At 43.3% G+C, this 22,154-nt stretch overlaps 2 protein-coding genes across 2 annotated transcripts; both read left to right on the forward strand.

Annotated features, from left to right (window-relative positions):
- Positions 1–11,713: 11,713 nt before the first annotated feature.
- Positions 11,714–12,542, forward strand: LOC127298209 (polcalcin Ole e 3). The gene has a single exon (XM_051328129.2). It carries the CDS (start codon positions 11,805–11,807, stop codon positions 12,120–12,122), a length of 318 nt encoding a protein of 105 aa, XP_051184089.1. The 5' UTR covers positions 11,714–11,804; the 3' UTR covers positions 12,123–12,542.
- Positions 12,543–20,736: 8,194 nt separating this feature from the next.
- On the forward strand, positions 20,737–21,420 carry LOC127301849 (calmodulin-like protein 5). Its single transcript, XM_051332128.2, has one exon. The coding sequence runs from the start codon at positions 20,855–20,857 to the stop codon at positions 21,140–21,142; it is 288 nt and encodes a 95-aa protein (XP_051188088.1). The 5' UTR covers positions 20,737–20,854; the 3' UTR covers positions 21,143–21,420.
- The last annotated feature ends 734 nt before the right edge of the window (positions 21,421–22,154 follow it).

Below are 22,154 nucleotides of genomic sequence, written 5' to 3' on the forward strand. Positions count from 1 at the left end.
TAACAACTATGAGGGATGTTGTATTAAGTGGGAGTTCATTAGTAATTAGATTAAAACATGAACTAATTATCATAAACATAGTCTGAGTAGTATTTTGAATTATTTTTGTAGTATTGGCATCCGTTTTCTACCATGCGCTAGTCTTGTAATTGAGATAGAAATACTGTTAAAATCTGACAAGAAACTTTACGGATTGGTACCGTATTGTTAAAGAATCAAGAATTGATTAAGTCCTATTGCAAACTTTTAGTAAACCTCACATTGTTGATTCAAAGAGCTATGGTTTCAATTAGTACCTAAAGTTATCTTGTCTCCGTGAAACTTGAAGTTCAAATCTGTTTGAAAAGTAAGGAGCTAAAAATTTAGTTTTCAGAAATAATCAAGGTATGAGATATATGTGATATCTAAGACCTTATTGCAAGATGATAGAATAAAGTTTGGTGAGACTACATAAACTCATAAGTTTTATGGGAATGTACGAAGGTTGAAGACGCAAGGCGTCACAATCCTCCAACTATTGGGGCACTAACGATATTCGCATATCCATGAAGTGACCATCCTTAAATATGCACCGTTACTAAGACTCGTCGTTTCGAAGCATCACGTGATGATCGGGTGTGATAGATTCTACGTGTGCATAAAACGGGTGCAAGCTAGATTTGCACATGCAAATACCAAGGTTAAAACTTTACGAGCCTAGCATGTACAGACATGGTCTCGGAAAGTCGTCATGATATGATGGATAAAATTATGAGTGAAATTGTTCATCATATTACAAAGTTACTAATAATGAAATCTGGAACACTTGTCATATGATGATCAACTTCAAAGTAAGAACCTCAAGGTTATTGGTATTTGACCAACAAACCTAGAAGTTAATGATGTTGAAGTGTTTTTCTGAATAATGAGGAAAACTAAAAGAGAAACTACAAAAGATATTTTGGCAAAAAGAAAAGAGAAGACTAGAAAGTCTAGCTCAGGTGTATATAAATGATATACATGTTATGGTTGTATTCCTAGTTAACTCACACTATGAAATTCTTGGGTATTAGTACTATATTGGTTGGTATGAAGTGTCATACAAAACAACGCAATACAAGAATACAATGGCCTAAGTGACTGACAAGGAATATGATAGGAATGCACGTCAGGAACAAAAATAAAGTGTTATTATGTTCGTCATTGGCATTCTATCTAGCCCTTAGAATTTATAATAAAGAGCTTAATAAATTGTTATTTTGCTCTGGTCAAATAAAAACAATGAGTTGTTTAAATTATGACATTACTCCATGTACGATGGATAAGTTATTATAAATCTTAATGGTGAAACACACATACATAACACTGACGCTAAAATGCCATAAGGCAAATGATTTGAATTCCACTTATTTGTGGAACCGCCATTTAGGTCATGTTAGAAAGGAACGCATGAAGGAACTCCATGCAAATGGATTTTCGGAGTCATTTGATTTTTGAATCATTTGGCGCTTGCAAATCTTTTCTAAAGAGAATGATTAAAATACCGTTCATAGGCCAAAAGTTGAACGGGCAACTAACTTAGTGAAAAATACATGATGATGTATGTGGTTCACTGGGCATAGTTGTGTGCGGGAGATTCTTCTACTTCATGAAAACTTTCAAACAATGAATTGAGTATATATGTGGATATATTCAATAAGGAAAAGTTTGAAACATTTTGAATGGATTCAAATAAATTTCAGCATGAAGTGGAAATCATCGTAATAGAAAAGTCAAGTATCTATGATTGGATCATGGTGGAAATATTTGAATTACGAGTTTTAGCGAACATCTAAGAGAGTTATGAAATTGTTCTACAACTCACGTTTCTTGGAGTATCATAGTGATGATGAAGTATCCGAGAGATGTATCCAAACCTTGTTGGATTAATGATGAGATAAAATATTATGACGCCATTATATTTTTGTGGATTATGCTTTAGTGACTACCGCTTTTACACTTAATAGAGCATCATCATGATCCGTTGAAATGACACCATACGAGTTATGGTATGGGTATGAATCCTAATAGTCTTTTCTTAAAATTTTGGTATGCATAGCATAAGTAAATAAGTTTACAACCAAAATCGGATGAATGTCTTTGTTGGTTATCCCAGAGAATTGATTGGGAATTCTTCCCACTATGTAGACAAAGACAAAAGTGTTTGTCAATGTTTCTTATTTCCAAGAAATTGTTTCTAGTGAAGTTTTTGAGTGGGAGGACAATATAATTTGATAAGGTTTATGAACCTGAGCATAATGATCAGAGTAGCGCAGCATCGGAATTTGTTTCGGAAGCGGCCACGACGATCATGGCTCCCATGACTACAAAGTGTTTTAGCCATGGAAATCGAAGTACATATTGAACCTTGTAGGTATGGTTTACTTTGTGATCAAATAAATGATTTGTGGACAAAGGATTGATTATGAACAATGATAAACCAACTACAAACAAAGAAGCTATGATGGGCCCTGACTCCGTTAAAATGCCATGAAATCCAAGATAGATGAATACTTTATGAAAGTAAATGGATCTATGAAATTGATAGACTTGGATGAAATATCCTTGAAGAAAGCTTGACTTGTCGAAAAATTGTTTACGACAAAGTTCAAAGAGTTGAATACGATAAGATTAGATCTTCCGTAGCAATGCTTATAGTCTATGTGGATTATTCTAGTAATCACTACATATTTCTTTTATGAGATATGCTAGTAGGATGGCAAAATACACTACTTAACAGAAGTATGTATACAAGATACAACCAAGAGTTTTGCTGGTCCGTGGAATACTAGATAGCTATACAAGCTTCAATTGGATGAAGTAAGTATCACGGAGTTGGAATCTTCACCAGATGAAATAGTCAAAGAGTTTTTGATTTCATCAGAGATGATGAAGAGGCTTGCTTTTGCAAGAAATTAAGTGGGAGCGCTAAGACACATTTATAATACTTTATGTAGGTGACATATAGTTGGTTATAAATGATGTAATTATATACTTGATTAAAAGGTTTCATTGAGAATTAACTTCAATGAAAGGATATGGACTGAAACAAATTTAGTGTCAAGATCTATGAAGATAGATTGAAACACATAAATAAGTTTAAGTCAAAGTACATATGATGGATATTGAAGTAGTTCAATATAGAAATATTAAGAAAATGTTCTTGTCATGTGAAGGTTTAACAAGACTTGAGTGTATCTGACACTCAATGAGTAAAAACACATGAGTGATTATAGATCACGAATAATATGTACACAATCAGATATCATGTGCTATAAAGTGTTATGAGCATATACCAGAATGATTCATATGATGATCATTGGACGACAGTAAGAATATCCTTGAGTACTTTAGAAGAACTAAGGATATATATATATATTTTTATATGAAGAAATGACAAACAAATCGCTGTAAGGTGTTACACCGATATTGGTTTTGTCACATATAAAATATAATCTCAAATTAGACGAAGTGTTGTTTAAAAGGTAGCACAATGAGCTAGAAGTTGTCTATGCTAGATTTAGAAGAGTTCTAAATATTGTGACGGATTCTACAAAAGAAGGCAGAGTATGTCATTGTTTTGACAATGACAAAGGATGTTAAGTCAAGAGGTTCTTTGAGAACTTGGTGTAGTTCCGACAGAGTCAGAACTTTGAAGCTATATTGTGTGTGACAATATAAGTGACATATTTCAGACAATGGAATTAAGGTTCCACCGAAGATCAAACATATATAATGCCAACTCATTTGGAAATGAGTGATGCGTTGAGACGCAAATGAATTACAAAATACATACGTTTCTGAGCGTGTCAGATCCGATGACTAAAAACCTCTCCCGTGAGCAATACATGATAAAGCACCAGAAGGCCAAGGTGTTATATCTTTACAAATGTAAACTAGATTATTGACTCTAGTGCAAGTGGGAGACTGAAGGAGATATGCCCTAGAGGCAATAATAAAGTGGTTATTATTTATATCTTTATGTTTATGATAAATGTTTATATATCATGCTATAATTGTATTAACCGAAACATTAGTACATGTGTGATATGTAGACAACAAGAAGTCCCTAGTATGCCTCTTAAACTAGCTTGTTGATTAATGGATGATTAGTTTCATAATCATGAACATTGGATGTTATTAATAACAAGGTTATATCATTATATGAATGATGTAATGGACACACCCAATTAAGCGTAGCATAAGATCTCGTCATTAAGTTATTTGCTATAAGCTTTCGATACATAGTTACCTAGTCCTTATGACCACGAGATCATATAAATCACTTATACCGGAAAGGTACTTTGATCACACCAAACGCCACTGCGTAAATGGGTGGTTATAAAGGTGGGATTAAGTATCCGGAAAGTGTGAGTTGAGGCATATGGATCAACAGTGGGATTTGTCCATCCCGATGACGGATAGATATACTCTGGGCCCTCTCGGTGGAATGTCGTCTAATGTCTTGCAAGCATATGAATGAGTTCATAAGAGACCACATACCACGGTACGAGTAAAGAGTACTTGTCAGGAAACGAGGTTGAACAAGGTATAGAGTGATACCGAAGATCAAACCTCGGACAAGTAAAATATCGCGAGACAAAGGGAATTGGTATAGTATGTGAATGGTTCATTCGATCACTAAAGTCATCGTTGAATATGTGGGAGTCATTATGGATCACCAGATCCCGCTATTGGTTATTGGTCAGAGTGAGTACTCAACCATGTCCGCATAGTTCACGAACCGTAGGGTGACACACTTAAAGTTGGATGTTGAAATGGTAGTACTTGAGTATGGAATGGAGTTCGAATATTTGTTCGGAGTCCCGGATGAGATCCCGGACATCACGAGGAGTTCCGGAATGGTCCGGAGAATAAGATTCATATATGGGAAGTCATTTTATGTGAATTAAAATGATCCGGAAGGTTCTACGGAAGGTTCTAGAAGGTTCTAGAAAAGTCCGGAAGAAATAAGGATGGAAGGTGGAGTCCCAAAGGGACTCCACCCACCTTGGCCGGCCAATCTAAGGGAGGAGGAGTCCCAAGTGGACTCCCCACCATGGTGGCCGGCCACCCCACCAAGGAAAGGGGGGAGTCCCACTCCCCCTAGGTTTGGACACTTGGAAGGTTTTGGTTGGGGTCTTATTCGGACTCTTTGACCTAAGCCTTGGGGCTTCCACCTATATAAAGAGGGGGAGAGAGGGGCTGGCCGGCCACTCAAGCCACCACCATGGCCGCACCCCTCAAGGGTGCCCTAGCCGGCGCCCCTCTCCCCAAACCCTAGCGGTCTCTCTCTCCTCCACCATATCCCGCACGCTTAAGCGAAGCTCCGCCGAATTTCTCCACCACCACCGACACCACGCCGTCGTGCTGTCGGATTCAAGAGGAGCTACTACTTCCGCTGCTCGCTGGAACGGGGAGGTGGACGTCGTCTTCATCAACAACCGAACGTGTGACCGAGTACAGAGGTGCTGCCCGTTCGTGGCGCCGGAAGCGATCGTGATCAAGATCTTCTACGCGCTTTTGCAAGCGGCAAGTGAACGTCTACCGCAGCAACAAGAGCCTCATCTTGTAGGCTTTGGAATCTCTTCAAGGGTGAGACTCGATACCCCCTCGTTGCTACCGTCTTCTAGATTGCATCTTGGCTTGGATTGCGTGTTCGCGGTAGGAAAATTTTTGTTTTCTATGCAACGTTATCCTACACCTTCGCCCTGGCGCTGGCTGCCCTGGTCGTTCCGGCGAGGCTCCGGGTCACGGCTCCGGCGAGGCTCTGGGTCCCGGCTCCGGCGAGGTTCTGGATCGCGGTTCCGGCGAGGTTCTGGACCGCGGTCCTCATTCCGACTCCTCCTGGGCTCGGGCTCATGAACATTGTTCTGGTTCCGGCGAGGTTCCGGCGAGCGCTCCCTGTTTCTGTTTCTTGGCAGCACGTTGTCGCGGATAATAATCCCACCATGCCCTGGGGGCCTGGCGTTTCCGGCTGGACTACGGCGGCGAGGGGGTCGCGGGTAACCGTTGGGCGGAGGAGAGGGGTTGCGGTATTTGTCTCGTCCGGAGTACATCGCATCCTTTCCCTTTCGTGGATCTGACGAAGGCGTCTTTGACGGAACGGGGATCGGATTTGGGTGTTCCCTGGTCCTTCTTCTGCGCTCCGAGGATCCGGTGTGTGATTCATCGTCGGGGTGCCGATCAGCGCGGGCGTCCTTCTGCGCGGTAGATACGCAGTTATCCGGATTGGATTCCAGCCTGCGCGAAGTATCCGCCTTGCTTTGCTGCTGCATTGCTGAAGCGACAAGTGTGCGGAGATAGTTGATATCAACCTCTTCGTCCTTCTTCTTCAGCAATTCCGCCGCTTTTTGCATGTTGTCCTTTGGGGTTTCCAGCGGCTGGTGATCTGCGGGCGTGTTGAAGGGTATCCTGCGAGGCGGAATTGCTTCTCTAACAATTCGATCGGCCTCCGCCTGCGCATAGATCATCTTTACTTCCCACTCAGCCCTCATGCTCTTGACCTGCTCGAGTGTGGCAGTAATCTCGCGGTCCTGTCTGTTGAAGTTTTCCGCCAATCCTGCAGCTTCTGCCCTTTCTTCCCTTAACGCGGCTTCGGTATCGGCGAGCTTCTTGGCGGTGGCCAGCATTTCCTTTCTAGTGGCCTCTAGGGCCTCCAGATCTGCGGCGTCGCCCGGGGTTATAGGTGTGTTAAGAACTGCTCGCGCGACCATCTCCTCTGCTGACAGGATTTCCTCCGAGGAAGAATCCCTCTGGGGTCGCACCCGAGACATTGGAGATCCTTGTTGGGATGGTTGGGGGTCGGATTGGCTGGCTTGCTCTCCAGATCCAGTTTGTCCCAGCGCTGCTACCGTTGCGAGAACCTGCTTAGGCTGGGCGGAGTCGACTTCGGGCTGATCGCCGAAACCGTACTCCCCTAGCTTGCGGACGAAGTCATCAGATTCCATGGAGGGGGTATCTCCGGAAATTGGGCTCAGATTGCCCAAAATCGACTCTTCAACCGGAGCTTCGCTTTCTCCGACAGGCTGAGCCTGATCCGGATCTGCGCCGTTTTCCGGTGCCTCTACCTGCTCAGGACCAGCTCCGGCTTCTTGAGGGGCGGTTCCGGCGGTATGGGCCAAGAAGTGTACGAAGTGGCACCTCTGCTTTTCTAACACCTGGGAGACCCAGGCGGATCTACATTGGTCTTCCACCGTTGTTTCCTGCACAGGGGCGGATTGGGTGGGCTTTGAAATTTCCAGATCTAAGGCGGAATCTTCCTTGGGAAGCTCCTGCATCTCAGATCGGATCTTCGCGACAGCGTCCAGCTCTGCGGCGGTCGCGTCTGCGTTACTTACCAGTGGGTTTCCGTCGGAATCGACGGTTTCCCCGATGAAGATGTGTATGCCGCCAACTGGGACGATGGAGAGCTTGACGGGGTTTGTCCTAGCCGGAATCCAACACTCATCCGGAGGGACGATCGGCAGATTCCCGGCGTAAAGGACGCGCCCCACAGCGATGGTGTCGTCGTAGCTTCCCATGGTGGAACCCTCCCGGTTCCGGCCTCCAGACGCCACAGGCCCCACGGTGGGCGCCAACTGTCGTTGCCTAATCGACGGTACCTCGGAGGAGGGATCCTCATGAGGGGGAGAAGAAGTAGGGGCCATAGGGCGGAGTGCACACGGGACGGTGGTACGCGAGTTACCCAGCTTCGGAACACCTGCACGATGACAGGGCCTACTGCTGCTTGTCTGGAATTATCTGGGCGCTTTCGCGTTGTTACAATGAGTTGTGGTTGTGCCTCTAGGGCTCCCGGGATCCGGCTTATAAAGGCACACGGATCTAGGGTTTACATGGAGAGTCCTAGCCGGATTACAGACAGCCTAGCTACGGTACAATATCTTGCCGTGCACGTCACGGATCCGCCTTCCATATACATCGTACTGGATCCGGGTTGATCATGGGCCTCCATGGATCCGGGTTACTCCTATGTCGGTACGGATCCGGCTTACTGATCCTGGGCTGGACTTCTTCCTTCATGATCAACAGCAACTGGGCCGCCCGATGGGCCACATGCCTCATCACCGTCTGTGGGCCACCCGGGCTTGCCGGATCTAGGCACTGTCGATGGTATATCCTTGCTTGAGCACAGGATAAAGAAAAAGCATCTTAATTCTCTTTTAGCCTGGATAGGCAGCTTGCAGTAAGACCTTAAAGTTTTTTATGTTAGTTTGTACAGGTATAGGGTTTTGTTCTCTTTCTCTTTTTTCTCTATGCTTGTACATATGGTTTGAGGTTGGTAATAAATTGTTGTGGGGCTTTTTGCCTCACAGTCTTCTTTTTCAATTTTTTTTCTTGTTTTGTTTGCTGATGCCACATAAAATGTTCCATTCCCCCGAAAACTTGTGTACGAACATAGAACGATAGGATGTCCGTACATGCTTATTTTTTTTGGTTTTTCTGACATTTAATTTTTATGTATTTTTCATAATAGGTTTGAATGGATCATACCGAACAAGAGGGGGGGGGGGGGGTGAATGGACGCTACACAATTTTTATGTCTTTTTCAGTTTTTATGCGATGTGGAAGTAAAGGTGATAGCTTTGGTGACAGGGATGTTCCTAGTATGATCCTAGGCTAGTGCAACAAGCAAAGGAACCAAGCAAGATAGTAAAGTTAGGGAGCGGGACAACCGGGGGACGCGGGTTTGTTTCCCGCAGTTCCTCCCACAAAAGGGAGTACGTCTGCGTTGAGGAGGTGCTAGCCACAAAGGCTAGACGGTCACACCACGAAGGAAGGCCTCACCTTATTCCTCGAGAAAGCCCCACGAAGGAGCTTCCCCTTCTCCACTAAGTAGCTGGTCGAGGCGGCGGTTTCTTCACAAGGTTGGGGCGAGCTCCACAAACACCGGAGGCTCCCAACACCCTATGCGGCTAGCACAACTCCAAGCTAGCCTCCATAGGAGCAATTCCTCCAAGATCCCACCATAGGAACCCTAACTCCAAGATCCACTAAGGACTAGCTAGTATTGGTGAATTCTCTCTTGGTAGAACTATAGATCGGGGCCTCCTCCACCACTCCACAAAGTTTGGGCAAGATTGGTTGGGTAGGTGGGGAGATACTCAAAGTTTGAGCTCAACAACAATGGAGGAGAGAGAAGGAGAAGAGATGAAATCGAGCTGGGGAAGAAGGGGCCCTTTTATAGGCTCCTCCAAATCCGCCCGTTTTGTGCAGATCTCGCACAACCGGTACTACCGCTTGGGCAAGGAGTAGTACCGCTCTAGGTTTGAAATCAGACCACAGATTCGCCACGTGGGCTCGAAGCGGTAGTACCGCTGGCGGTACCGCTGACGGTACCGCCATGGCCTCTGCGAGCCCCGGACTCCATCCGGTACCTCGGCGGTACTGGAGCGGTAGTGCCGTAACTTGAGTTACGGTACCTAACCCACTCTGTGGGTCTTTTCACGTGCAAGTCCCAGAGTGGTACATCAGAGCGGTACCAGTAGGGTAGCGGTACTACCGCTCCTGGTATCGGTCAGGCAGATTCTGCAGTTTTCTCTTTCCCTCTCCAACCACGTCACCTTGCGACACACACAAAACCAGAAAACCTATAAGCTACGCTTGAGTCTTCTGATCATGAAGTGTTCAGCAAGGGCACCGTGCACCTGCAAATCTATCAAAGACAATCTATGCACACGATTAAATTCATTCAAGTGTTTTTTTTATCAAACACATAAAACACGAGGTATAGACCTTGCTCTTTCAAGGTTCATATCCACCTATCAGCCAAAACAACACCTCCTCTTTAGTGCTTCTATTTTATCTTAGAAAGTACTAGTCCTCCTTTTATCTCAAGTGCTTCTATTCTTTATCTTGGAAAGCATTTACTAATTGAGTGTGGATGTTTTAGCCTCACCTACATGTAGATTTTTTTTTTTGAAAAAATGGCATTTAAAGTTTTAAGAAAATCTGAAAATAAATTCAGATGTAGACATTCTTGTGTTCTACCAAGCTGAAAAATGTCTGTTTGAAATACATTATATTCAGGGTTGTACAAAAATGTAAAAATCAGATTGTCTGATCTTGTTATTTTTGCACAACCCCTAATATAATGCATTCCGAGCTGATTTATTTTTAACTTAATTTTTTTTGTTAAAATCAACATTGTGTACATCTATATTTATTTTCAGATTTTTTGAAACTTAATTTCATTTTTGTTTTTTTAAATGAGCTAAATGTAGCTCGGTCTACGTTTATGGTTTCCTTATGGTTTCCGTTTGCTAGTCCTCCTATCAACATAGTTCAGTGATATGTTCTTTGTTCCAAGTGCTTCATGACCACAGAAAAGTTATTTCCATAGATTAAGACCCTCTTTGGACCGTATGAATTTTATGGGGTCTATGTAGGATTTCATGTTTCAACCCCATCAACATGGTTTCCTTATGGTTTCCGTTTGCTAGTCCTCCTATCAACATGGTTTCCTTATGATTTTTTTAAATGATACTGCAGGCCTATTCCAAGAATCCAATCCCATCTTTTGCATGGTAATAAGAATAGTTGTTTGCACTGAACGTAGTAAAACAGAGAGTGTGCCTCGATCCTACACAAATGAGTAATTTTTGCTTTTGTAGTGGATGTTGAAGTTCCTGTAGGTACAGGGGCGAAGCTGGACGAAAAGATCATTGGGTTCAGCTCTACTGGTTATGTGATAATCATCTACTAATGAGACAAGTTAAAGAGCAGATTAGTGAAGATTTCATGAAATTCGTTGAGTTCAACTGAACCCAACACTTCTATACCAGCTCCGCCACCGTGTAGGTATTGAGGCATATGAAACAAATCCATGGAAATTTCGGTGGCACCATTTTCTTTGATCCAAAGAGAATTTGTAAATAATTCAAAGAACTGGCCGGAATCCTACACAAATTCATACTGAAATTCCGGCAATCCAAAGAGTCCATAGTTTATTCTCCGGAATTAACTTCTGTTTAACCATGAAGCACTTGCAAGAAACAATATACCACTGAGGAATATTCGATACGTAACGATACTGCAGCCGGCCTGCAGGCCTAGTCCAGGAATCCAGTTCCATCTTTTGAGTGGTTATTATCAGGTCAGATTTTCTTGTGTGCAGCGTCACCTTGCAGATTCGCATATAATGTGCCGGCATTATTTGCGTTGCTTTGCACGATTCTGATCTATCCAATGTCGTTGCCTACTCAGACGCACCGGTACGTAGCCGTTTCCTGCTCAGTCCACGTGCAGCAGATTCTTTCATTCGTTCAAAGCTTCAGTTATGATCTAGCCGATGTATTTCGTTGTATATTTATATTTTTCGTTCCACTGAACTCGTGATGGTTATCTGTCTGTCTGCATCCAAATCCAATGATTACAACGATATCATTAGAGCTAGTCGAATGCTAAACAACTCAGCTGTCAATGTAGCAATGGGCACAATGTAATGTAACTGTAAACTGTCTGTGTTTTAATCAGAATTACTAATATTAATAGACTTCAGGATTCGGACACAGATGGGTCCATCGAATCTATTCGAGCACAGAGAGCAGATCTAGTTACACGGGCGATGGCATTGGATAGGGATGCATATATCTCTGCATATCGCTCCATGTGCATTCTTTTCACGGATTCGTGGAGCTGCGCTGTGCATATATAAGAGCAGCCAGGATAGCATGTTTTCATCCACTCACACACAACGGTTAACCTGCCAAACAGGCCAAGTGACTAGGCACACGACGTTAGCACGTTCAGGTCTCTCACAAACTTGTATTAATCTCTTTGGTCCAATGGCGTTACACCTGTGCTTCGTGAGGCCCGCCAGGATGAGCCTGCAGCGAGCCGTCGACGACGACGACGGCGCCATGACGGCGGCCGAGTTCAAGGAGTGGCTCCGGGGGTTCGACGCGGACGGGGACGGGCGCATCAGCCGCGACGAGCTGCGGCGCGCGATGCGGGTGCTGCGTGTGCGGTTCACGGGGCGGCGGGCCAGGCGCGGCATCAGCTACGCCGACACCGACGGCGACGGATACATCGACGACAGCGAGATCGACGGCCTCGTCGAGTTCGCGAGGAGGAACCTCGGCGTCCGGATCGTCGCATGTTAGGAGAACAGAGTTCTACGTACTGCCTACGTACGTGCCGCGTGCACGGGATGACTCATGTAACGAGAATAAGGTCATCTCAGATGCGAAAATTAGTATGTTCTGTAGTTTTGCTTCTTTTCCACTACAACTGAAGCCGTGCGCTGAATTATATAGTAGCCTAGTAGGTGCATGGCTTGCGCAGTTGCATGACTGGCTAGTGTTGCTACTGCTCGCTATCAAACCGTTTAGTAAGAGTTTCATGCAGCTGCATAGAAATTATCATTTTCCCTTTTCCTTGTGTGAATGTACAGTATACTTTCTCCGAACTGACTGAAAAATGTAAGTCGCGTCTGGATTTACAAGACCCCACCATTTGTGCACGCACCTTGATTCCTTGAAGTTCTCGGAAAATGTAAGGAAAAAACATGGCTATGCAAATCTGTACCTACAACATGAAAGCACGGCTCTAACTAAGATGTCCATATATAGCCAAGTATATCCCGTCATCGAAAAAAAAAACTTATATAGCGCAAACTCTCAAAGTTCACAGTACTCCCTTCGGCCTAAGTTAATTGACGCAGCTTAGGGATACACTTGTGCCGCGTTAATTAATTCAGGAAGAGGAAGTAACAACTCTTCTTTTGTAAGTACAAGGAAGGAAAATAGCGTAGCAACCGGTATCCGGTAAGCCACCCAAGCAAATAAAAGGAAAACGGAAAACAATCAATTCACCCAAACGACCAGCCGTACAAATGAAACCAACGTGTCGCACAAAGATAGGAGGAACGGATGGATAATTCTTCTATCTACAGTGCTCAAATCGCTATTAGATGCACAACTTGTTTAACTTTTATATAGGGTATAGATTATCACACTACGATGATGACAATCCTCGGAAAAGAAACCAGGATAATGACAAGCTACTTGCTTTCCTCTTTTTTCATCTCTCTTTCATCTCCTTTTACCGTAATTAATGACCGTTTTTCTATATAGTTGTAACAATATGATACTCATGCACGTGGAATGTACATCTGGGGCTCAATATGGTTTTTATGGTTTTTGTCAATGTGATGTGCTATTTGTAGCTCATAGAGCGCATGCTACACAAATGTTGGTCCATGAGGCATGGTTATTTGCGGTCAAAGGTAGATTACTTTTCATATTTATAACTATGACGATGACAAGGCAAACAACGACGGACTTGGACACTTATCATTGTCATGTTTCTTTCCGACTCCTTTCATCTCTTTCTGATGCCATTTTGACCAGTATTTCTATTGTTTGGAAAAGGATTGGTCAAAATAACCATTATATATATATATATATATATATATATATATATATATATATATATATATATATATATATATATATATATATATATATATCTGGTCAAATAATCTGGAAATGCTAATTAATTTAGGTGCCTTTGAGGCATCAAATAGCATGCCTCGTGTTAATTAGATTCTTTATCACCTAATTGTGTATAATGGAGATAGGCCCATCTTTTTGGATGAAAACTAATGGCCAGCAGGTAGATTTTATGAAAGAGGATACACAGAGAAAAAAATATGGGACACGTGTTGGATGCAACACGCATGTGCCCATGCATGCCTTGGATTTTGTTGATTTATGCACTAGGATTTTGACGATTTTATGAAAGAGGATACACAGAGAAAAAATATGGGACACATGTTGGATGCAACACGCATGTGCCATGCATGCCTTGATTTTGTTGATTTATGCACTAGGTTTTATGTATATGTAGATGGACTTTGGTGGTGTTTGTACTGAACACAACTTGCCATGATGCTTAAACCCAACAATTACCCTCCCAAGCACTATGTGCATAGTTCATAGCCACCTGGATTCCGATACTTCCTTGCACCTCCAAACACTTCAATCAAGACAAATACTAGGTTAGGCGACATGTAAGTCGATAATTGGTTGCAAACATAATTGACTTAGATCTTTCCTTCTTTCACACACTTTCTGATATAGTGATATCTCATATCAATGTCCTTACTCCTATCATGATGCATTCGATTCTTATGTAGAGAGATATTAGATTTTTTAAAATGTTAAGCACCACACTTCTTGGATCTTGGCTCACATGATCACCAACATGGAGTCTCGATCTCTAGCCAAATTCTTTCACATGCTACAGTTGATGCTGCAATACACTCAGCCCAACACCTGTGCAATTTGACCTCTCCCTCTTTGCCCCTTGAATACACACATTAGGCTGGTGCCAACGCGGGCTGTAGTGGGGGCGCTATCGCCGGCGACGGGGCGAGAGAGGGGCGAGACGATAGCGCGGGGCGCTGGCGTGGGCGCCCGGTGCCCGGCGCTATCGCCCGCTACCGCCCAGCTACCGCCCGCGCTGGGGGCGAGAGGGAGGCGAGAGGCGGGCTAGAGTGGGGCGGCAGCGTTGGCGGGGCGGGGCGAGAGCGCTGGGGGCGAGAGGGTGGCGAGAGGCGGGCGAGAGAGAGGCGACTTGCGGGCAAGATGCGGGCGAGAGGCGGGCGAGAGCGGGCGAGAGAGTGTAACGGCTAGCTGACGTGGCGCGATCTGATTCGTCCATGTCAGCTAGCCGTTGGGTTTCAAAAACGGCAAAATTTCATCCCCACCCCCTATAAATACCCCCATATGGTTTCACTCATTCCACACCTCACTTCATCAGCTCCACTCTCCATTTCCACTTCTCTCAACGCCATGTCTTCGTCTAGCAGCAGTTCGAGCGACGGAATGGAGGGTGATATGATCGAGCAGTTCCAGGCGGAGTATGAGGAGGAGATGCTCAACAAGGAGGCGGTGCCAAGACGGCGACGCCGCCGAGAGTTCATCAGGCGTGATCGTTTGGGTGCCCACGATTGGCTCTTCGAGGACTACTTCGCCGACGACTGCAATTATCCTCCGAGCTACTTTCGGCGAAGGTATCGGATGAGGCGATCCCTTTTTCTGCGCATTGTGGATAGATTGGGTGAATACTCTCCGTATTTCACCCAAAGAGTTGATGCTCTCAACCGTGCTGGTTTTTCTCCCCTACAAAAGTGTACTGCGGCTTTGCGTCTGTTAGCTTATGGAGCCGCTGCAGATACGATAGATGAGTGGCTTAAGTTAGCTAGACAAACTTCATCAGATTGTCTAGATAGATTATGTGAATGCATCATTGAGTGTTACGGGGAGACGTTTTGCCGTCGCCCAAATGTGGAGGATACTCAGCGTCTGTTAGCGAAAGCCAAGGAGCGTGGCTTTCCGGACATGTTAGGGAGCATCGATTGCATGCATTGGAAGTGGAGGAACTGCCCAGTGGCTCATGCTGGTCAATTCACAAGGGGAGACATCAAATACCCTACCATAATCTTAGAAGCCGTTGCGTCGTATGATCGTTGGATCTGGCATGCCTTTTTTGGAGTGGCCGGGTCCAACAACGACATCAATGTACTCAACCAGTCGCCGTTGTTCACTGATATGCTTAGGGGAGAAGCACCCGTAGTGAACTTCACGGTGAATGGACACGAGTACCACTATGGTTACTACCTTGCCGACGGCATCTACCCCTCCTGGCCGGTGTTCATGAAAGGTGTTACTCTTCCACAAAGTGAAAAGCATCGAGTGTTCACTGCTGCTCAATCAGCTTGGCGCAAAGATGTCGAGTGTGCCTTTGGAGTGCTGAAGGCTAGGTTCAACATTCTAGCAGTTCCGGGACGCTCCTACTCGAGGCGTACTCTTGGGTTGATCATGCGTGCATGCGTCATTCTGCACAACATGATCATCGACGATGAGCGTGGTACAAATTTGGACAACATCTATGAGACAGTTGATTCAAATGTCGGCCCTGCAATACACCACCATGCACCACCAAGCCTAGAAGCCAGGATTCAGATGGACAACGAAATGAGGGAGTCACCGATGTATACACAGCTCCAGCATGATTTGATTGAGCATGTGTGGACTAATGCCTAGATTATGTAATTTTTTCAAATTTTTATGTAATCTTTTCAAATTTTTATGTAATTTTTTTATGATGTAATCGGTAACAATTTTAGTTCAATAAAATAATTTCCTTGCATTATTTATATTGTTGTAATCTGAAAAAGAAATGCTGATGTCGAGGAGAGAGAAAAGCTGACGTGGAGGAAAGAGAAGTGAGAGCTGACACTATAGCCTGTGCATTGGCACCGTGGGGTGAGAGTGGGGTGAGAGTGAAGAAAAAAGCTGACGTGGCAAGCTAGAGTGGAGTGGTGCATTGGCACCAGCCTTAGAAGTTTGTGGTTCATTTAAAATATATGGTTTACTATACTCGTGTGCTAAATTTATGGGCGCCTACATGTGGCTACTCACAATACAAGTACAATAGCCTAGGTTGGTTTAGTATTCATGAGATACTTTAGACTACCAACAACCATTTTGTATTATGTTGCATCAACTACTGGACCTCCCACTACATTCTTAACATCAAACAAGGCTTCACATGCACCTCATCTTGATTGCGATCTTCCACACCACAATTTTAGGAAAGATAATTATGTTAGCCTCATTACATGCACCATTGTTCGGCATGCGAAGATGCACGTTTTTGCCAAATATTAAACAATGTCAAAATCATTAGAGAAACTATTCATAGAATGAGCCCATGCCAAATGATTGCATTTTAAAAAAATTATTATTTTTTTGATTTTTTTTAAAGGTCAAAAATTGTTGGTGAAACCATTCATAGCAAGGGCCTGAAAATTTCAACACCCTATATGGATATGTCATACAATCCTACTGGGTACCTTAAAAGGATTTTTGGAAAATTTTAGGAGCAAAGTAGAATACACCTATAGTTCAAATTAGAATTACTTTTATCAAGTCTGCCAAAATTCATCTAAATGGAAGAAAATATAAAGAAATTGAGAAATGCATAATAATTTGTGATTGGCCATCCAATATGTTTTAGTTTGTGTGAAAATTGGAGAGGCGCCATTTTGCACCATATTCTCTCCACCCGCTTGACGAACATTCACACATAGCAAATATTTTTTAAAAATTGTAAATAAAAGTTGGAAAACAATTTTGACACTACTCTTTTCATATAAAGATGAACCTCGGTGCCAAACATGCATGGTCACATTACCATGAACTATGCCCTGGATATGGCCACGGCCATGGCCATTTGGCTCAAGTTCATACATGATAGTGCATTTGTGAATTTTTTTAACAAAATATGTCATAACAAATGTTTATAATTTTTTTGTAGCAACTCTTACACATAAAAGGAATCCATGCCAAATCATTGCACTTTGACATTTTCTTTGAAAATTTCGAAAATGGAATCAACGTCACCGATGAAATTGTCCCTCCATGTCTATTGCATAGAATCCTACGTAGGTATCCTAAAATAATTTTTGGAAAATTTAGGAGAAAACTGGAACACACTTGTTCTTCAAATTTGAGTTTCCTTCAGGAAATCAGCCGAAATTTATTTAAGTGGACCAAAGTAGCTTGAAATTGAGGAAGTTCACAATACTTGGGAATTGGCCATCTATTATGGTCTACTTAATATGTGTGAAAATTGTAGAGGTGCCATTTTGCACCATACTTATTGCATTTTCTTTATAAACCATTTCTTGCCACTTAAAAATAAAAATGGGCATATTGTCATCAAGCAAGTACCATTATAAATTTGTATATTGAACTCTTCTATTTCTCCTCAGCTCAAGTACCTAAAATATGGCTCCATAGCAAATTTTGTTTTTTGAGTTTCTGCCCAATTTTAGGTAATATCTCATTTTCCCCTATTAGAAAAGTGTAATAATTGTTTTTATTGAAGAAAATAAACTAAATTGAAAGTTTTCTCTTCAAAATCCAAATATATATGTCCATAGTATTTTATTTTACTTTGTTGCGGAGTGTGTCACCCGTCCATTGTCAACCACGGTTAAAATGGACATGTCTCCGGAACGTTGCCGAGTGCCTGTTGTTCACCAAGTGCTGTTTCAAAAATCACTAGCCAAGCCATAAGTACCCTGAGTGTTTTTATTTTCTGATTGTTTTTCAATGCACTCAGCAAATTAAGTCACATGTTTGCCAGCCGTTTCTAGTTTTGTACGAGGCGGTGGCCTCCTTTGATATCTTTTCTATGTTTTGCACACAATGATATCTTCATTTTCGTTGCTGAAAGTGCTGTGAGCGTGGACTTAACCAAATCTAGAGGGCCACTTGTAGCCAACGAAGAGGCCTTCCATCATCTTCCGTGAGCTTATCTTGGGCAAACCCTATTTGTCGCCTTAAGTAGGCGCGTTAATATGCTACGCCGGCCCGTTATTGCATTTCTGGCCGACCCATTAGGTGGTTGTCCGTTACTTCCCGTATAGCAGTTTTTCTAAAATAAAATTAGGTTCATTTCAGAGCGGTCTCTTCTAGGTTTTTCCTCTGTTTTTTTCAGTTTCTTCCCGTCGGGTTTTAGGAATTTTTTAGAGTTGAACTTTTTGTAAAATTGAATATTTTTCAGATCTGGACATTTTTCAAACTTGAAAAATCTTTAAAATTTTCAAACTTGAAAAATCTTAACATTTTTCAATTTTAAACAATTTTGTGATTTAAACATTTTTTCTGAACTTTTTGTAATGCAACATTTTTGTAATTTTGAACATTTTAAAAGTTATTTTTTTCTTCAGTTAATGGACATTTTTCGAATTTAAGAATTTTTAATTTGAACAATTTTTAGTTCTGAACATTTTCCGATCTAAGCAATTTTTTTGCTTAAAAATCCAAAGTTTTCAAAATCTGATATATTTTAAAAAAAACTTAAAACGAAAATGAAATATATTGAAAAAATGGGAGAGGAAGCCTTTCCTGGGCTAGCCCACCAGGAAAGCCAACGTGAGCGGACAAGGGAGCACTGGGTGTGTGCGCTAACCCCGCACGCACGCGAGCGATGAATAGGGACACCCCACATCTTGCCCCGTGTTTGGTCAACAACCGGATGAAGCTAGGCTACGGTGGGCTTGCGGATGCCCAACGGAGCAAAGGTAAGTGCGGTGTAAAGGAAGAAATGAAGGATTGTACAGCCATGGCCCCTCCACAGAAGCTCCTTTTTTCAAGAAACACAGGATGAAAAGTATTGCACAGCCAAGGTCCCTCCTCACAAACTCCTTTTTCAAGAAACATTTTTTTAAAGAAAAGGAAACATGTTTCCTTGTGTAATGAACACCGAAAGATATTTATATATATGCAACTTGAGATGACTTATATGCCATCCTTTGGGCGCTGAGGGTCAGGGTTCAAAGTGATCTTATGTTGCATCAGTTTAGAGTTAAACCAGCCTTGGTTCAACCTCTGGTTGATTGGGTAGCTTCCGTCTTTGTATAGATATATGTTACTTTTTCATTTCCTTCCACCTTGAGATGTAACTCTGGATTCACTTTATTTTCTTTTCAATTAATATAAAATTACACCGTAGGGCTTCCCCTACGGTACAACGGTCAAAAAAAAAAAACTTCAGATGACTTAGATCTTGAAGAAGATGTAACGATTGATGTCCCTAATCAAGTAAAAGTTAGTCATATTCTCTGGCGTCCTTGATTTTTACTTGTTAGTAACATCAATCGTTACATCATACATTCTCTATATACTAAGTCCACAAAACTTATTACATGTGTAACCTTTAAAGTCCTTGAATTGGACTTAGTAAAAACATGCCAAAAGAGTGTACCTTACCCTTTAGAGGGAGGGAGTATATCGACATAGCACCTACACATGTAATAGAATATAATTTTTCTTCCTTTTTGTGAGTGACTAGCATGGTCGATGGATGTCTAGTCAGGGTCTAGAAAAATAAGGACCACCTGAAGTTAGGTTTGCCTCACCCTAGCAAAATGATTTGGATCCGCCACCCGTGTTTTTTGTAGCACTTCAAAATTTACCTGATTATAAGGGTGTGGCTAATTCCTAGTCGATTGAGTTACATGATGTCATATTTTTCTCACTCTCAGCCCCACTTTTTTTTCGAAATGGAATCACAATGCAATCGATCGGTATACGACTTGAGTGAACACTAATTTAACTTAGGTAGCAACAAGAATCAATGCCGCCCCCAAAAAAAAGCAACAAGAATGAATACAACGAAACTGGACTCGGTATTTCTCCTGCATCACGAGAAAAAAGGAACACACTTAGATAGGATTGGAGAATTCTACAGGCGTGTACAATAATAATTCAGGCCTGACCTTGGCAAGTTGGCATCTTGTTCCATCTTTGAAAAGCCTATCCTGCCCGACTTTCCATTGTAGAAATTCGATGCAGGGATTGCCCCTTTGCATATTCCCACATTGGGTGGCAGTGCTTAGCCAGCGTAGCTTTGCACGATTCTTCACTCCACATCAATCACCGAAATGCATATCAGCCTTTTGTTCAACTTCCTTTTTTTCTCTCGAGCCACTTGGTGCAGATTCTTGCTCCTCTCAACGAGAGCATAGATGGCCCAATCAAAGCAGCGCCATTTACATGTCGAACTGTGATTCGACAACCTATCTATCAAAGATATGTAGAATCTATACCGCGTGATAAATAAGCTATGCTGTAGGCCGCAACCGACATAAACATATGTAACCTGGAGGAGTACGCAACCATTTCTGTCGTGTAAATGGTGCAGGCCGTGCCTATATAAGAGCTATACGGCTGAACAGGCTGCTGCACATTCAGATACATACACCTGCTCATCGAGTGATCGGACAAAGGTCAAGGTAGCTCTCTGCAAGGTTGAGATGGCGATCAGGAATCAGATGGCGACGCGGTCGCTGGACGGGGACATGACCGTGGACGAGTTCAAGGAATGGCTCCGGCGGTTCGACGTGAACCACGACGGCCGGATCAACCGCGAGGAGCTGCGGTGCGCGATGCGCACCATCCGGACGCGCTTCTCGGGGTACAAGAGCAAGCGGGGCATCGACTACGCCGACGCGAACGGCGACGGCTGCATCGACGACAGCGAGGTCGACGGCCTCATCGACTACGCGCAGAAGAGCCTCGGGCTCAGGATCGTCGCCTACTAGACTATATTCAGCGCTTGTTAACTTCATCCACCTATGCTCCATGCTACAATAAGCGGTCGATCGCTTGCTTGCTACCCTGTACCCTTTTGATTTCTTGTGTACTTATTTGCTAATCTGTGCGCCGTACGTGCGCGTTTGTGATCTATGATGGTGTGTTTGCAGTTTGCTGTGTGTGGCACACAGGGCCGACGGGCTCTCGCCTTGCCTGGCTCGTGCCATGGTTGCCGTCGATGTTAATTTGCGCTCTCCCCCTTTAATATTGAGCCTTTGTTCTGATCTGTAAGCTTCACGCTGTTATGTTTTTCTGATGGTATGTAATCAAACTTACGATATGTATTTTTTATATGCATGTATGCTCTAAACAAATGTGCGTGCCAGGATTTTCAGGGTGTCCAAAGAATTAAACTTGTTCCAACGATGATTTTTCTGCAAAATTTGTTGAGAAAAACATTCTGACAGTACTTGATTCGAGAATAGGTAGAGTTACTCTAATGCATGCCAAATTGAAGAGCCAATCTCCAAATTATGCTTGTAAATATTTCATGGTAAGTATAGTTTACTTATTTGGGTGACCCTCTTTATTGTTAAGATAACTTTGATGGGTGAGATGAGATTGTTATTGAGAAATGCTGATGTTAGGATTGATCTCCACCGCACCAGAGCCCAACGGCTCTGGAACGACCCCTTGACCTCGACCGCGCCCTGATCGGGGGCGCCCAACCGTTCGCTGGTTGGTGGGCCCCTGTCGCCTGCACTATATAGAGTGGTGGGGGCCAGTGGCACACGGAACGAGGTTGCCCTGAGCTGCCACTCGCCCCACCAGACGACCCACCGATTAGGGTTAGTGCAGAGCCGACGGGAAGCTCCGCCGCCACTACTCCCTCACCGATCCGCCGCCGTCACCGCGCCAACGTCGACGGGTTCGTCCTCCTCCAAGTGACAAGGTAAATGCACACAGTCCCTCTCCTACCCGTCAATGGTCTACTCTAGGCGATCTAGCAAGTTCATCATT

Source organism: Lolium perenne, chromosome 5, assembly GCF_019359855.2.
Source record: "Lolium perenne isolate Kyuss_39 chromosome 5, Kyuss_2.0, whole genome shotgun sequence".
Lineage (NCBI taxonomy): Eukaryota > Viridiplantae > Streptophyta > Magnoliopsida > Poales > Poaceae > Lolium > Lolium perenne.

Excerpts from the sequence above, each read along its gene's own strand:
- LOC127298209 (XM_051328129.2), top strand. The coding sequence starts at position 11,805 with ATGGCGTTACACCTGTGCTTCGTGAGGCCCGCCAGGATGAGCCTGCAG.
- LOC127301849 (XM_051332128.2), top strand. The coding sequence starts at position 20,855 with ATGGCGATCAGGAATCAGATGGCGACGCGGTCGCTGGACGGGGACATG.